At 58.1% G+C, this 16,254-nt stretch overlaps 1 protein-coding gene across 2 annotated transcripts; it reads right to left on the reverse strand.

Moving 5' to 3' along the window:
• Window positions 1–1,960: 1,960 nt before the first annotated feature.
• Window positions 1,961–12,579, reverse strand: TICAM1 (toll like receptor adaptor molecule 1). 2 transcript variants are annotated; one of them, XM_030292800.1, is made up of 2 exons: window positions 12,486–12,579; window positions 1,961–4,510 (listed from the first exon to the last, which is right to left on the reverse strand). In XM_030292800.1, the coding sequence occupies exon 2, from the start codon at window positions 4,376–4,378 to the stop codon at window positions 2,240–2,242; it is 2,139 nt and encodes a 712-aa protein (XP_030148660.1). In that variant the 5' UTR covers window positions 4,379–4,510; window positions 12,486–12,579; the 3' UTR covers window positions 1,961–2,239. The 2 variants fall into 2 exon arrangements, with proteins under 2 accessions (XP_030148660.1, XP_030148665.1); XM_030292805.1 differs by lacking the exon at window positions 12,486–12,579 and adding an exon at window positions 4,723–5,383.
• Between the last annotated feature and the right edge of the window lie 3,675 nt (window positions 12,580–16,254).

The following is a 16,254-nucleotide window of genomic DNA, read 5'->3' on the forward strand; positions in this document are numbered from 1 at the left end:
AGTCCTCCCCCAGGCCCACAAAGCCGTGCATCCCCTCCCCTCCTCCTCTCCACCCTCTCTCCCCCTCGCTCACTCTGCTCCAGCCACAAGGCCTTCTCGCTGTTCCTCCAACATGCCAGGCAGGGCTCTACCCCAGGGCGTTTGCACGAGCTCTGTCCTCTTTCCAGAAAAATCACCTGGTCCTCAAACTCTTCTCATCCCGGCCAGCTCCTCTTTCTACAGGCCTTGGCTCTAACACGGGCTCCTTACACCCCCACTGGCCACTGGGTCCAAAGTTCACCCCTCCCCCCCCCCCCCGGACACTCCCATCTCACTGTTCATTTCTTCTGATGTCTCTTCACTTTCTGAAATTATCTCTGCTTCATTTGATGATTCATTCACTGCTCCCTCCCCTCCGATTCCGACTGCACGGATGTATTGGGTGCCCCTACTGCACTCCAATGCAGGCACACAGTAGGCACCCCATAAATGTTACTTGAATGAACCAAATGGCCTGTTCACTGCAGCTGTCCCGTTATTTGCAGCTAGCTCCCGCGCCGATGATTCGAAACAGTCTGTCCACGAACCCACGCCACCTTGCAGCACCTTGGAAGCTGATTTCAGGGGCTCCTCCCCGGGTTTGACGTCAGTGCTACGAAGGCCCTGGCAAAATCTGAGTCAGCCACTAAAATAATAAGTCGTATCTGACGGCCTGGGTGAGTCAGCCAGGCCCGCCCTCCTGGGCCCCAAGAAAGGGGGAAAAGGCTTGCAAAGTTCATGTTTGCCGGAAGCAGTTGGGTGGGAGGGGCCAGCAGCTTCCTGGCTTAACCAGCTCAAATTTGCCTTTCCTTCCCTTGGAAATTACAATCTCCCCACTCCTGACCTGTGTGACCTTGGGGACCAGAATTCACCTCTTGGAGCCTGTTTTTTTTCTCTGTAAAATGAGCCCGATGATGTAAGCCTGTACCCCGAGGGCGTTCAATTTTGGGGATTCAAAATAGGTTCAAGGCCGCCTGGCAGGCTCAGTCAGTGCAGCCTGTGACTCTTGATGTTGGGGTCCAGAGTTCCAGCCCCAGTCGGGCACAGAGAGTACTTTAAAAAAAATACCAATAGGGGCGCCTGGGAGGCTCAGTCGGTTAGGCGTCCAACTTCGGCTCAGGTCATGATCTCACGGTTCGTGGGTTCGAGCCCCATGTCGGGCTCTGTGTTGACAGCTCAGAGCCTGGAGCCTGTTTCAGATTCTGTGTCTCCCTCTCTCTCTCTGACCCTCCCCTGTTCATGCTCTGTCTCTGTCTCAAAAATAAATAAACATTAAAAAAATTAAAATTAAAATAAATAAACAAATAAATACCAATAAAAAATAAAACAAAATGTGTTGAGATCTTTAAAGCCTCCGGAATCCGTAAATGTGAGTAACCCACGAATGTTAATTCTACTCCTTCCCAAAGGTCTGTGACTCTGAAAAAGATTAGCCCCCTCCTCTCCGGGCCTGCCACTAATGAGCACTTACACTGCCCCTGGAGCGTGAGTGTGTCGCAAAGGATCTGCGGACAACCTTGAAACACTGGCATCATAAGCCCCCTTCCCCGATGAGAGCTTGAGGCTCCGCAAGCCCAAGGCTCTCGCCTAAGATCGCATGGTGGGATCTGAGCCCAGAATGGGGTAGTTGGGGGGCATCAAGGCAGGACCCCTCCCAGGCAAAAAAAAAAAAAAAAGGGGGGGGGGGTACAGCAATCAAGTAATAAATGTCCTGTGTCTTTTCTCTCCACATTCTGTGATACGAGAACCAAAACTTTCGGCAAAGCACACTGCCCAGGAGAAGACTACATTTCCCAACTTCCCTTGCAGCCAAAGGGACCACGTGACTACGCCCTGCCCAATGAAATGAGAGAAACAGCGCAACTTCCGGTCCCGGCGTCTCCCTTCCAATCCCCTTTTTGGGGGAACACTGGACGTCTCCGGGAGTGGAACGGCACTGGAGAAGCGTTCAATAAATATTTATTAAAGTCGAAACACACTTCCCACATCCCCCAGCCCACTCCCCGCCACCGCCAGCACCCGGGTGAGAATCCGCAAATGCCACCACCAACTCCGCACCGCCCCCCCCTCCTTGCGCGCCAGAAAGTCGCCGGGGCCCATTTTGCGCGATTTCCTGAGAGACGAAGGTCTCCCCAGCGATGTCCTGAAGGTTGCAGACGACGTCGCGCTCCTCCTCCCGCCCCGGGCGCGGTGCGGGCGTCCCCAAGGCCGGGGTCACCGGTCACTCCGCGCCCTGCGTCTTGTCCTCGGGCGCCTGGGTCCCTCTCTGGTTCCACATGTGGTTGTTGAGGCCCAGCTGCACCATCTGCGCGTGGTGGATGATGAGCGGCTGCAGCCCCGGGCTCTGAGGGGGCGCCGGGGGCTGCGGGAAGGCGGGCGCGGGTGCCGGGGCGCCGGCCAGCCACGGGGGCGCGGGCGGCGGCGGCTGGTGGCCCGGCCAGGAGGGAAAGGGCGGGGGCGCTCCCAGGGGCCCCGGAGTCCCAAAGGGCATGTGGCTCCCGAAGGCCACCCGGAGCGTCTCCATCTGCGCCTGCCAGGCCGAGTGGCTCTGGAAATAGGCCGAGTAGGCGGCGTTCAGCGCCGAGACGCGCTGCCGCTCGCCCTCCAGCTGCTGGCGCTGCTCCTGCAGGGCGCGGACGTCCTGCTCCTTCCTCCAGTGGGCCCTGCGGGCTCGCAGCCTCTGCGGCTTGAAGGTGTTGGCCACCTTCCTGGCGAAGATCTGGGAGCGCTCGTCCAGCCACACCAGGCTGGTGAGCAGGCTACGGGTGTGCGGGCTGAGCTGCTCCAGCGAGCTCTCCAGGGGCAGGAAGGGGATCACGCAGTCCCCGCACTCGTGCCGCGTGAGGCTGTTCATCAGGGACTGGCCCGCCTGGTGCAGGCCCAGGTGGCAGTCGAAGTTGGGGGTCAGCAGCAGGAGGGTGAAGGCTGAGTGGTCGAGGGCGTCCTGCAGGCAGCGCAGGTGGCCGCGCCCGGGCACCTGGAAATCCTCGCAGAAGGTGGCGCCATCCGGGACGCCCAGGCTCTCCAGCCTCTCTCGGACCCGCAGGGCAATGTCCTCGTCCGCCCCCGCGTGCAGGATCACAAAGTTGTAGAATTTCTGCTCTGGCTCCAACTCGGGGGGCGGGGGGCACGGATTCCAGGCGGCGGAGCAAGCGGAAGGAGGGATGGATGGAGAAGGGGAGGGGGTGGGGGGGCATGGGGGGTGCCTCCGGGAAGCGGTATCTTCTACGGGGAGCGAGAGGGGGGTCTGGTCCTTGTCAGGGCAAGTGGTTTTGGGGGGCAAGGGGAGAGATGCGGGGGCTGCCAGCACGTGGCTGCACTCCACCGGGTAGCGGGTGCCGCTTTCCAGAGCTTTGGGGGCGTCGGGCTGGCCAGTGGCGCTTGCGTCTGGGACCACCTCAGGAAGTCTAGGGCCCGGGCTGTCTGGTGCCATCGGGGGGCCGGCAGTCTCTCCGGATGAGGGGTCCTCCAAAGAGGGGCCCTCCGATGAGGGGCCAGCGGTCTCCCCCAGCAGGGGCCCGGCAGTCACCCCCGATGGAGGGCCGGCTGTGTCCCCAGGTGAAGGGTTGACAGCCTCCTCGGATGGTGGCCAGCTCACTTCCTCAGGCTCCTGGCAGCCTGTGGGGGCAGGTTCAGGTTCGGGCCCGGGGCCTGCCCGGGGCTCCTCACACAGCTTGCTGGGCACACGACAGCCGCGGTGCTGGCTGAGAAGAGGCATGGTGGGTGACTGGCTAATTTCCAGGTTGCTGGCGAGGGAGGCGGGGCTGCTGGTGGATCTCAGAGAACACCCTCTGCTCCAGCCCGAAAGGCCCTCGATGGGCTTGGGAAGGCTGCGGGTGCCCGAGGGGGACACCGAGGATGGCGGGAGGCAGCCCCGATCGGAGCGAAGGGGCTGGAAGCTCCCGGGGGCCCGGATGACGCCCCAGCCGCACCGGTCCCGGGCCTCTCCCTGGAGCTCGGCCAGCCGGTGGTCGTCCCTGGAGCTGAACGTCTGGAGGGCTGTCTGGTAGGCCAGGTCCCGCACAGGGGCCGGGCACAGCTTCTCCTCGGCGAGCAGGTGGTACACCCGGGCGATGGCCCAGGACAAGTCTGGGGGCTCCTCCGGGGCCTCGGCGCTGTCCACGCCGGCCCAGCGGCGGGCCACGAGCCGGGCCACTGCGTCCGCCCTCAGAGCTTCCAGGGAGATCCTGGCCTCCGTCTCCTGGCCCAGCTTCAGAAGCACCATGGCGTACAGGAGGTCTGCCCCTCGGCAGCCCTGGTGGACCGTCTTCAGCTTGTGCTTAAGGTACAAGAGCTTGTCCTGGCCTGCGGCACCTAGAATGTCGAAGGCGCCGGAGAGCGACGGGCCCGTGCGGGCCATGGGCACAGGTGGGTGCAGCCGCGGGCAGCAACACTGGAGGCTGGAGGCATGTTCCGCAGCACCTGCCTTCCTGCATGCTGGGTGTCCCCCGACGTGCTCACCCCAATCCCACGGGGGGACCCTGGGGCCGACCTGTGGGGCGAGAGAGACACCGTCAGAAACGGGGCAGCTCTGGGAGGGGCCCAGACGCCCCCACCTGCCTGCCTTCAGTGCCAGCACAGCCTGCCAGGGTGACCTTGAGAAAGACGCGTCCCCTCCCCCACCTCCATTTCCTCCTCTGCGACAGAGAGCCGCCCACACTTGCCTGGTGTCCCCCGAGAGGGCGACGCTACGATTTCCCCCACCTGCAAATGGCAAAATGTGTCCAGAGACGTGAGGTCCCTTGCCCAAAGTCACACAGCCGGTGGGTCACGGAGCTGCGTGCGCAGCCGTAAAACTCCACTTCCTGTTGGGAATAATAATAAGCCCACTGCTGGGATCGTTTCAGGGCATTGTGCTGCCATAGCCTTATGGAAAGTTCCGAGCCCCCATGCCTGGAAGTCAGCAGGCATCCCATACGTGTTCGCTAGGGAGGTGATCAGGCTCCCAGGTGGCCCCCAGGGACCCCCCATCCTGGCATTCACAGCCCAGGGCGGGGCTTCCAGCCGTAACCCAGAATCCACCTTTGTGACCGACAGACCTCGGCAAAAGTGACGGGCTGTCACCAGTGACATAAAACACCAGCTTGGTCACTCTCTGGCACCCCGTCAGGGGTAAGGAAGCGAGGCCGCCCGCCATGAGCCACGTGAGGGTGGCGGCTTGGGCTCCCAGCAACTCCAGCCCCGGTCGAGCCTTCAGATGAGGCGGCCCCGGCCGACCGCTTGACCGTGACCTCATGAGAGACTCCAGCCAGAGGCCCCCAACTCACCTTCCTCCAGATTCCTGACACCCAGTCTGTCTCTGTGTGGGATGATAAGTGTTTGTTGTTTTTATTTATTTTTAAATATGTTCTCCTATCCCGTGGGTTGCCTTTTCACTTTTTATTTATGAGAGAGAGGGCAAGCAGGGGAGTGGGGCAGAGGGAGAGAGAGGGAGAGAGAGAGAGAGGGAGGGAGAATCTCAAGCAGGCTCCACACTCAGCACAGAGCCCAAGACGGGGCTCGATCCTACGACCTGGGATCACGACCTGAGCTGAAATCAAGAGTCGGGCACTCAACCCACTGAGCCACCAGGCGTCCCAGCGTTTGGTGTTTTTAAACCGGGAGGTTCCGGGATAATTTACGCAGCAGCGGCTGATATAGGCCGTGCTGATGAGACACTAGCCATTGCTGAGAGCCAGCTCCGCGCGTGACCGGGCTGTGGCTACTCGTCTTCTATTTCTCAAAAAGAAAGAAAGAGGAAAAAAAAGCCAAGCTGGCTCCTTCCTCAGACCCTTGCCTGAGCGACACTGTTGTCATTTTCAACTCTCAGGCCCAATGGCACCGTCTCGGGAGCCCTACACATCCACACCCGTCCTTCCCAGTCTGTCTCGCCCACGTCACCTGCTCCCCCACAGTGCGTCACGGGTGGACGTGCCTCGTGCGTTAGACTTTTCGCGTTTGTCACCTGTCTCCTGACCCCGGGGCACCAGAGGAGGGGGCTGAGACTCTCGTGGCCCGGAGCAGGGGCCTAACAAATACTTGTGGGATAAATGAATGAATGAATGAATGAATGGGGCCAGAGCTCCTATGGTCCCAATGTTGTGGATGAAACCACGGGCACAGAAAAAGGCCTTTCCCAAGTGCGCACGACAGATGCTAGGGACACTGTTCCAAACCTCGGAACTTAGGTCACCGGCTGCTGAAAGCAGGTCATATTCAGATTTAGAAAAAAAAAATGCCACTTCAGATCCATTCCAGGAGGCTGAGGACACTTTCACGGGCCTCACTGCATAAACGATTCAGGATTTTTTTTTTTAAGTGCATTTTGAGTAGATACAGGCCATTCCAGGGCCCCAGGGCCAAGGTCAAAGACTCCAGAAAGGTTGGGGACAGCACTGGGAGAGCCAGCACTGGGGGCAGAGGTGCAAGGCGGACGGGACTGAGCCGACGCAGGGAGCAGGGCGGAAGAGAAGCGGGTGAGAAGGGGCAGGGGGGTGGAGGGGACAGCGCTGGGGGGAAGGATGTAGAGGCAGGTGGCTGGCTGTTTCAGAAACAGAAGCGGCCTGACATGCCGAAGTGCTGACTGGGGGGCGGGGGGCGAGACAGCACAGCCCCCCCAAAGGCCACCGACTTCCTCGCGTGGAGGACAGACAACCCACAAGTGAGGGACGCTCACAGCATATCTATCAGCTGGGGACGAACGCCGTGGAGAAACAGCAGACGGGAAGGAGGGTCTCGAACCCCATGAGTCAGGGGTGGGTGGTTGAAGTTTTAAACAACGTGAATCAAGAAGGCTTCAACGATGACAGAGATTTCAACAGGACGTAAAAATGGAGAGAGTGAGGGGCGCCCGGGGGGCTCAGTCCGTTGAGCATCCGATTTCGGCTCAGGTCATGATCTCGCGGTTCGTGGGTTCGAGCCCCCGCGTCGGGCTCTGTGCTGACAGCTCAGAGCCCCGAGCCTGCTTCGGATTGTGTGTCCCGCTCTCTCTCCGCCCCACCCCTGCTTGTGCTGTCTCTCTCTGTCTTTCAAAAATGAATAAACGTTAAAAAAAAAAAATGGAGAGAGGACCCATAGGGAGATCTGAGGGAAGAGAAGTCCAGGAGGAGGGAACTACGTATGCAAAGGCCCTGGGGCAGGACCAGCCCAGCTTGATGGAGGAGCAGTGAGGAGGGAGAAGGCCCGCACGGCTGAGTGGGTGAGGGGGAGAGAGGGAGGAGGGGGAGGAGACCTGGCGGGTAGTCCGGAGGACTTGAACTTTCACACTGAGGGAGGCGGGACCAAAGAAGTTGGAACCACCTTAGACCTGTCTAAACGTGGCGGCTGTGACTTAGGTGTGCCGCCACAAGGAGGAAGGACTCCGCGGGGCCACGCTGGCTATTACTTCAAGGGAAGAAGCCGCAAAGGCAGAGTTTCAGGAAACTGCTAAGTTTTGTCAAGTGGGCAATCAATTCAAATATTTCTAAAACTTTTTAAATATTTATTTTTGAGAGAGAGAGAGGGACACAGAGAGAGTGCGAGCAAGGGTGGGGGGGGGGCAGAGGGGAGAGGGAGACACAGAATCCGAAGCAGGCTCCAGGCTCTGAGCTGTGGGCACAGAGCCCGACGCGGGGCTTGAACTCATGGACCGTGAGATCACGACCTGAGCGGAAGTCGGATGCTCAACCGACTGAGCCACCCCGGGCGCCCCTCAATGTTTGTAACCTTAAGACCAAAAGCCTCTCTCTCTCTCTCTCTCTCTCGCCCACATAATCATCATACAGCACACAGGCTTCAATGGCCGTGACCGGCTGACCTGTGTCCCCCTGAAAAATCCGTGTGTTGGAGCCCCGACCCCCAGGACCGACTTGATTTCTGCTCAGGTCCTGACCTCACGGGCTCGTGAGTTCAAGCCCCGCCTGGGGCTCTGCGCTGACAGCGTGGCATCTGCCTGGGCTTCTCCTTCTCTCTCTGCCCTTCTCCTGCTTGGTCTTTGTATCTTTCTCAAAAATAAATAAAAACTAAAAAAAAAAAAGAAAAAAAAATCGGCTTACGCACGTAGGTCAAATCTGTTTGAAATGACCAAGACCGCGGCTAGAAACACGGTCTGATCTGCCCCTTCCACGGCCGTGACCATGAGTCACAGGTCGACTGTTCTCTGCGCTCGCCAAGGACTCCTGGGAGCAGCTGTGTTTATAACTTAAAAGGAAAAAGCCAGATGTGCTGACATGCACCCTCCAATTTATTTGGGGCGGGGGGAGAGAGCCAGGGAGGGGCAGAGAGGGTGGGGGGGGACAGAGGATCCGAAGCAGGCTCTGTCCCAAACGCGCCCAGCCCGATGCGGGGCTCGAACCGCACCACTGGCAACAGTGGAGTCCCCGAGAGTGGAACGGCCCCCACTCGTGCGAGGGCCGAAGTCCGCCTCCTCGGTGTGATGCCCGCCTGGAAGGAGTCACCTCCAGGGCAAGCGGGAGCAGTCGCTAGGACCCTGCCCTTGGGGTTCTAACCTCAGTTCTGTCACTTCCAGGCTAGGACCCTGGGCAGGCCGTGTGCCTACGGGTGCCTCGATCTCCGCATCTCTGAAATGGGTGCAGTGAGAAGCCCTCGCTGCTAGTGGTGGGGACCGAAGGGGTCCACGCCTGCGGAACGTCTGGAACAGCGCCGGGCACGACTGCCGCGGGGGCTGAAGCCCCCCCCCCCCCAACCCCCTCTGGGAAGGCTCAGGCTCTGAGCCCGGCTCAGAATCGGCGAGGCAGGACTGCCCCGGGCCTGCATTCCCGCATTCCTGGCAACTGTCTACAGCCACCCGCCCTTCTCTACCTCCTCACCCACCAGCCTGAGCCTGACTCTGGCTGTACCAGCCCTGCCCGCCTCCCGGGATCCGCCCCCCACCATCAATGTTTATTGATTTCTTGAGAGAGCAGAGACAGAGCGTGAGCGGGGGAGGGGGCAGAGAGAGAGGGAGACACAGAATCCGAAACAGGCCCCAGGCTCCGAGCCGTCAGCCCAGAGCCCGACGCGGGGCTCGAACCCACAGACTGCGAGATCATGACCTGAGCCGAAGTCAGGTGCTTAACGGACCGAACCACCAGGCGCCCCGTTCCTCTTCCTCTTTTTAAAGCGTTTTTAACCACATCTGGCTCCTGGCCATCCCCTCCTCCCCGACTCTCCCGCAGTCTCTGAGGTCTCTTCACACACTGGACAAATCTTTCTCGAGCACCTCGTATTGGCAAAGGGCTGCTGTTGCAGCCCCAGACGGGCAGAGCTCACAGTCTCGTTGGAGGAGACCCATAATAAACCTGACCGTGACCCGCTGCAGAGCATGGAACGGGCGGCGAAGAAAACGCGCCAGGGTGCGGCAGTGAGGAACGGGGGAAAGGTTCCAGAAGCCTGAAGAGCAAGGGAGGCCTCTGGAGGGAAACGACATGTCGGTGGAGACCTGAAGGAGGTAAGAGAGCAACTCAGGTGACGATCTGGGGGAAGACGGTTTCAGGCAAAAGGAGCCGCAAGTGCAAAGGTCCGGGGGCAGGTCAGAGTCCAGCGTGTTGCAGGAATGGGGAGGAGGCCCGTGTGGCTGGCTGGCGCGGAGTGTGTGAGGGGGAGGGAAGGAAAGGGGGCGGGGTCCTGCAGGGCCTTGAACGCCACGGGGAGGACTTGGGCTTTTACCCTGAGGGAGATGGGAGCTCTGGGGGGGCTGTGGGCAGAGGGGAGCGGGGCCTGACTCAGGCGCTCACAGGCGCCCTCCAGTGGCCGCTTCCGGAAGAACGGACTGTGGGGAGCAGGGAGAGGAGCCTGGGACCTGGGGGGAGGTGACCACTGGCCCAGCCCAGCAATGATGGGCGTTGGGCCAGGTGGGGGTCTCAAGGAAGTGGGGGGGAAATGGTTGGCTTTGTGGGTAATTTGGAGAAAGGGAGAGGAGCAGGAGGAGGCAAGGAGGGTACCTGGGCTTTTGTCCTGAATGTTCTAGACAGACAATGAGGAGCTGCTTTGTGGTTAGGAGGGAGAAATCAGAGGTTATCTCAGTCACGACTCCTTGGGTCAAGTCCTGCCTGTTCCCACCTGACCTCACCCCCTTCCACTCCCCCTTGCTCCCTCAGATCCAGCCACACTGTTCCTTAAATATGCCAGGCTGGATCCTGCCTCAGGGCCTTTGCATTAGCTGTTCCCTCAGCCCAGGACACCCTTCCCCAGATAGCCACATGGCTGGCTCCCTTGCTGCCTTCAGATCTCGGCTCACACGTCACTTCCTCATCAAGGTCACCCTTGGCCACCCTGCCTAAAACTGAAGCCCATTCCCCCACACCCCCTGCTTTGTGTTTCTCCTTACCTGACACGATAGATTTTACCTACTTTATTGCACAGGCACCACACCCCACCGGAGTGAGCACCCCTAAGACCGGGATGTGCGTTTGTCTTGTTACACAGCTGTACCTAGTGACTGGCACACAGTAGGTACTTAATAAATCCTGCCGGAATCAATCAACAAATGGACAGAACAGCACCTGGCACACAGTAAGCGCTCAATAAATGTTTCCTGCTGACTCACCCCTCTCCCCAGCAAGACAAAAAGTCTAACCTGCTTTCCACCAGGACTGGCGCATAGCAGAGGCACGACTCACTCCTTTTGGCTAATGAAGAAATGTGACAGGGGCGCCTGGGTGGCATCTCGATTTCGGCTCAGGTCATGATCTCACCGTTCCATGAGTTGGAGCCCCGCATCGGGCTCTGGAGCCTGCTTGGAATTCTCTCTCTCTTTGCTCCCCCCCCCACTTCAAAATAAATAAAATATTTTTTAAAAATGTATAGGGGCACCTGGGTGGCTCAGTCGGTTAAGCGTCCGACTTCGGCTCAGGTCACGATCTCACAGCTCTTCAGCTCGAGCCCCGTGTCAGGCTCTGTGCTGACAGCTCAGAGCCTGCTTCGGATTCTGTGTCTCCCTCTCTCTCTGCCCCACCCCCGCTTGCGCTCTGTCTCTCTCTCTCTCAAAAATGAATAAACGTTTAAAAAAATTATTAAAAAGAAAAGAAATACGACAAGGCACGGAAGGTAAAACGTATCTGGATTGCCTCTGAAAAATGTGCGGGAGACTGAAGGGGTATTCGTTCAACAAGTGTTTCCTGAGCATCTACTATGGACCAGACACTGAATTAAGCCCATGACAACCCTGTAAGTTAGGACTATTTTGACTGCCGAGTTAACACAAGAAAGGGAGGCACAGAGAGGTACAGCGGCTTGCCCTGGGTCACACAAGTGGAAAGTAAAGGGGCAGGGATTTAAACCAGGAAGCCTGGCTCCAGGGTTCCTGCCCTTACTCACGCAGCACCTACTATGTGCCGGCCCCTTGCCATGCCTGGATCTGAGGAATCCGCAAGCCAGGCCAGCAGAGAAGCTGCTGGAAATGCATTCTCTGCACTCGGCAAGCATCATCTTGCTTTGTTTATTTGTCCTGACGGAGGGCTCCGGGGGGGCCCTGCTTTGCCCCTACTGTGTGCCCAGCATCCTGAACCGGGCCTCCTGGCACGCAGCAGGTTGGTCACAAATGTGTGTTGAAGGATGAACACATGTCCCTGTTCAGAGGAGGAGCCGGGCGCAGGCAGGTTTAGGGCCCACCCCCCCCCGACACCCCCCCCCACACAACCCCCCCCCCAAACTCCAGCTTGCGTGGGTGTCCCCGCGGCGGCCCCTTCCCAACCTCCTACTTCAGCCACAGGGAGAGGGAAGAAAAGGCCCCGTGCGCGAGGCTCTCTGGGGCCACCCAGATCAGAATGTTGCCAGCAGCCATGGGGGGGGGGGGGGGCGACTTGCAGGGACTCGGAGGCGAGGACCAGCCAACCAACCCTGTCCCCCACGGGAAGGGGTGGGGGTGCGGGGGCCGAGCTGAGGGAAGCAGGCTCCTGCCGGGGAAGGGGGTTCCGGGAGCCCCTGGACAAAGTGGTTTCAGGGCCCCGAAGGGGCTGGGGGCCCGAGGGGCGAGCGGGAGAGACGGGGCTTGCGGGGCTGGAAGAACAGGGACCGGGGAAGGGGGCTCCAAGCTCCCGGAGGAAATCAGAAACATGGGGTGGGGGGCTGGAGAGGAATGGGGGGGGGGTTGGGGAGAGGCACCGGATGTTGGGGAGAAATCCGGGTAGGAGGACTGCTGGGTGTTGGGAGAAGTCCAGAAGAGTTGGGGAGAGATCGGTGGCGTTGGGAAGGAATTGGGGTGTTGGGGAGGGACCCGGGAGGGGGGGTGGACTTCGAGGTGTTGGAAAGGAATTCGGGGTGCTGGAAAGAGATCTGGGGTGCTGAGGAGCAATGGGGGGGTAAGGAGGAAGCAGGGGGTCAGGGAGGACCAGGGCCACCCGGGAGAGGAGCCGAGCGTTGAGGGGGACGCCGAAGAAGGGGCGCGAGGGCGCCATGAACTGGGGGGGGGGGTGCAGCTGGTCGCGAACCCTGGGGAGGAGCCGCAGGCGTCGGGGGTGCCCTCCCCCGCCGACGCTAACCCCCTGGTCCCCCCCGCCCCCGCCACCTACCCGGGGTCCCGCTCCGTCCTCTGCGCGGGGGCTGGTGGCCCGGCGTCGGGGCCCACGACTGGCGGAGCGCGGAGGGCGCTCAGACGGCTCCACCCCTGGCCTCCGCCCGCCCCTTCCGCGTCCCGCAGGGAGCCTGGCAGGAAGGTGAGGTCACGCTTTCCCGCGGGACAGGGAAAGTCCCCGAGACACCCCGCAGCGACGTCCCGCCCCCCCTCGCCCTCCCTCGCCCCCCACCTCCTCCCACCCCCGCTCGGGCTGCGGCCTTCGGCAAGTTTGGGCACCTCCCGGGCGCCGGCGCTGGGGACCACGAGAGGGACTGAGCCTGGCCCTCGGGGCGCCCACAGTCTGGGGAGAAAGGAACCCCGGTTCAAAAAAACGGATCATCTCGGCGAGTGGTAACGCTTTCCACTGCCGCAAACAGGGGGCTGGAGTGATATCGGCGGAGGGCTACCCGAAATCGGGCGGAAGGGGGGTCCTGGCCACCCTGGGGGTGGGGGTGGGGATCCCCGGGTGGCTGGGAAAAGAGCAGCCACAGACGGCATTTCTAGAAGCTGCGGACACGATATTTAAACATTCATAAGGGGTCCTAGCCTTTTTGAGGGGGTCCCGGACCCAGCGCCCACATGTCCATTGGGCAGAGTTCAGATGTGGGACCATCGTACTCTCAGCCACCCCCCCCCCTCCGAAAATGTTTTCATTTCTTTTAAAATCAGAAAAACAAAAACAAAAACAATGAATATAGTCCCCTCCTGGGTCATAGTCGTCTTTATACCAACAGAGTTGCAAAATATAATTTTTGTTTATTTGTTTTAATGGACGAAGGGCCAATGGAAATCCTAATGCCTCTGACCAGATTTCTTTGCCAGTGTGGAGACGCTCGGAGCCTCTTCTGAAAACACCATCGGTAGGTACATAAAACAAAGTACAAGAGGTTTACAGGGAGTGTTTTGCAAGTAAAAATATTCACTAAAATATTTTTAAAAAGCAACTTCGTGATCCATTATCACTACATGGATAAAGGAAATGTGGTTCATCCACACTCGGGAATATTATTCAGCATTAAAAAGGAAGGAAATGTGACACTACAACATAGGTGGACCACGAGGACATTATGCTCAGTGAAACAAGCCAGACACGAAAGGACAAATCTTGTCTGATTCCACTCATAGGAAGTCCCTAGAGGAGTCCAATTTATAGAAACAGGAAGTAGATGGTGGGAGCCAGGGGCGGGGTGGGGGGGGGGGGAGAGTCAGTGTTTCACGGGGACAGAGGTTCAGTTTGGGAAGATGGAAAGTTCTGGAGATGGGGATGGTTGCACAACGGCGTGAGCGTGCTTAATACCCCTGAGCTGTGCACCTAAGAGTGGCCAGATGGTAAATTTCATGTTAAGTCTATTTTACCACAATTTAAAAAAATTGTGTTTGGGGCGCCTGTGTTTGTGGCCCCGTTGGTTAAGCGCCTGACTGGCTCAGGTCATGATCTCACGGTCCGTGAGTTCGAGACCGGTGTGCGGCTCTGTGCTGACAGCTCAGAGCCTGGAGCCTGATTCAGACCCTGTGTCTCCCTCTCTCTCTGCCCCTCCCCCGTTTGCGCACGCGCGCTCGCGCTGTCTCCCTCTCTCTCTGTCTCAAAAGTAAATAAACATTAAAAAATAAATTAAAAAAATAAAAAATTGTGTTTGGGGTGCCTGGGGGGGGGTTCAGTCAGTTGCACCTCCTACTCTTGATTTCCGCTCAGTTCGTGATGCCAGCGTCATGGGCTTGAGTCCCGAGTTGGGCTCCACGCTGAACATGCAGACTGCTTAAGATTCTGTCTGTCTGTCTGTCTCTCCCTCTACTCCTCTCCCCTGCTCGCACGCTCTCTCGCTCTCTCAAAAAAAAAAAAAAATTGTGTTGAATACTTGTAAGATAATCACTTGAAAACACTTTTGAAATAGAGCACCACCGAAACACGCTTAGGGCTATACCTTTCTACTTACCCCCACATTAACTGACAAGATCCAGTAACCCCAGTGACTTTACGGCGGTGATGAGCGCCGTATTTCGAGTTGTTTGCGGCAATGCAATCTGATATGAAAATCTCTGTGGTTTTCTATTGGGGACAAAGTCGTAGCTCCTGCCGTTGCCTTCATTCATAATTGAGGAAATGGTGAATATCGGTTAAAGTCAGTGGAAATAAAGTTGTGAATTTTTTTTTTCCGTGACTTCATGAAGTCCACCATGGGGTTCTGAAGAGGTCCGTGGACCCCGGGCCGAAGTTCGTGTAAAGAGTCATGGGAGGGGAATCAAATGGAAGATATACGGATGCTAGTTCCTCCCCGCCTAGGGTGCCTTGCTTAGCGTGAGTCTCTGGCGGGGGAGGGATTTTATTGAGCACCTACTGTGTGCCAGGCATGTCTAGGCTCTGGGAATCCATTGGGGACGAAGGAAGAAGTCCCTACCTTTGGAGCTTCTGCAGCTAGAGGTGGAGAGGCCATTAAACCCATCTTCCATGCCTCTTGGGTTCCCCCCCCCATCACTCTTACCAATTTTTGGAGTTTCATTAGGTACCTGTCCCCACACCGAACACCTCTCGATGGTCATCTGATCCTTGCCTTAAAATAATCCTCCCAGATGGACTTGAATGTGCCCATTTTACAGGTGAGAGAACTGAGGCTCAGAGAGGGTAACCTGCTCGGAGCATGCAGGCTTCCAGGGGAAACCCTGAGCTGCAGATGCGTAAATCTGACCACCTGCAGACCGGTACAGTTGCCCACCTCCCCTTTTCAATAAAAGAGGTGAGGTGCCCTGTGCCTATCCAATTTCTCTCCCTCCTGCTCTGGTGGGGGTGGGGCCCTCCACGGGGTGCCCATTCAGTTTTTCACTTTTGCACACACAGACACGTATCCATGAATGTGACATTTAATGCTCTTTGGTTTCCTTTTTAATTCCCACTGGCCAGAAGTGAGCAAACTTTGTTTTCCTGCTAAAGGGCCAGATACTAAACATTGTCAGTGTTACAGTCCAGGCCAGACCATCCAACAGTTTTCTGAGCCAGTGTAGGTAGCCCCACCTTGTTCCTTTTTTTTTTTTTTTAATGGTTTTATTTATTTTTGAAGGAGAGAGAGAGAGAGAGACAGAGCATGAGCGGGGGAGGAGCAGAGAGAGAGGGAGACACAGAATCGGAAGCAGGCTCCAGGCTCTGAGCTGTCAGCACAGAGCCCGATGCCGGGCTCGAACCCACAAACTTTGAGATCACGCCCTGAGCCGAAGCCGGACGCTCAACCGACCGAGCCACCCAGGCGCCCCAACCTTGTTCTTTTTAAGTGTGTTATGGTCTCACTAAGCGTGACTGTAGTACAACTTACTGAGTCCCCAGGCATTGGACACGCAGTTTGTTTCCACTATTCCCGAAAAAAGGCATCGCAACCTTCTGTGGTGGTGGTTGTAAACCCTATGCCGGGGCTGCCTTCGCAATGGGTTCAAATCCTTACTCTTACACTTCGGAAGTAGCTGTGGGGTGGAGCCCAGGATGAACTCTCTGAAACGTGCCTCAGTTTCCCCCCCCCCCCTTGTAACCTGGAGATGCTTTGGGGACTTAGTGGACAGCGTTTCTCTAGGGCAGCTGTGGAGAAGGGGAACTTCTGAGACTTCTCCTCAGACGTGGAGAATATACATTTTCACTCTTACTAAATCCTGCACGACTGTTCTCCAAATTAGGGCTCCTGGTTCACACTCCCACCGGAAAGGGAAAGGGCTCATTTCCCCCCACCACCACTGCATGTTACTTT

The sequence above is a fragment of the Lynx canadensis genome, chromosome A2 (assembly GCF_007474595.2).
Source record: "Lynx canadensis isolate LIC74 chromosome A2, mLynCan4.pri.v2, whole genome shotgun sequence".
NCBI classification, from domain to species: domain Eukaryota; kingdom Metazoa; phylum Chordata; class Mammalia; order Carnivora; family Felidae; genus Lynx; species Lynx canadensis.

Bases quoted from the DNA above. Each gene is read 5' to 3' on its own strand.
- TICAM1 (XM_030292800.1), bottom strand. From the start codon at position 4,378: ATGGCCCGCACGGGCCCGTCGCTCTCCGGCGCCTTCGACATTCTAGGT.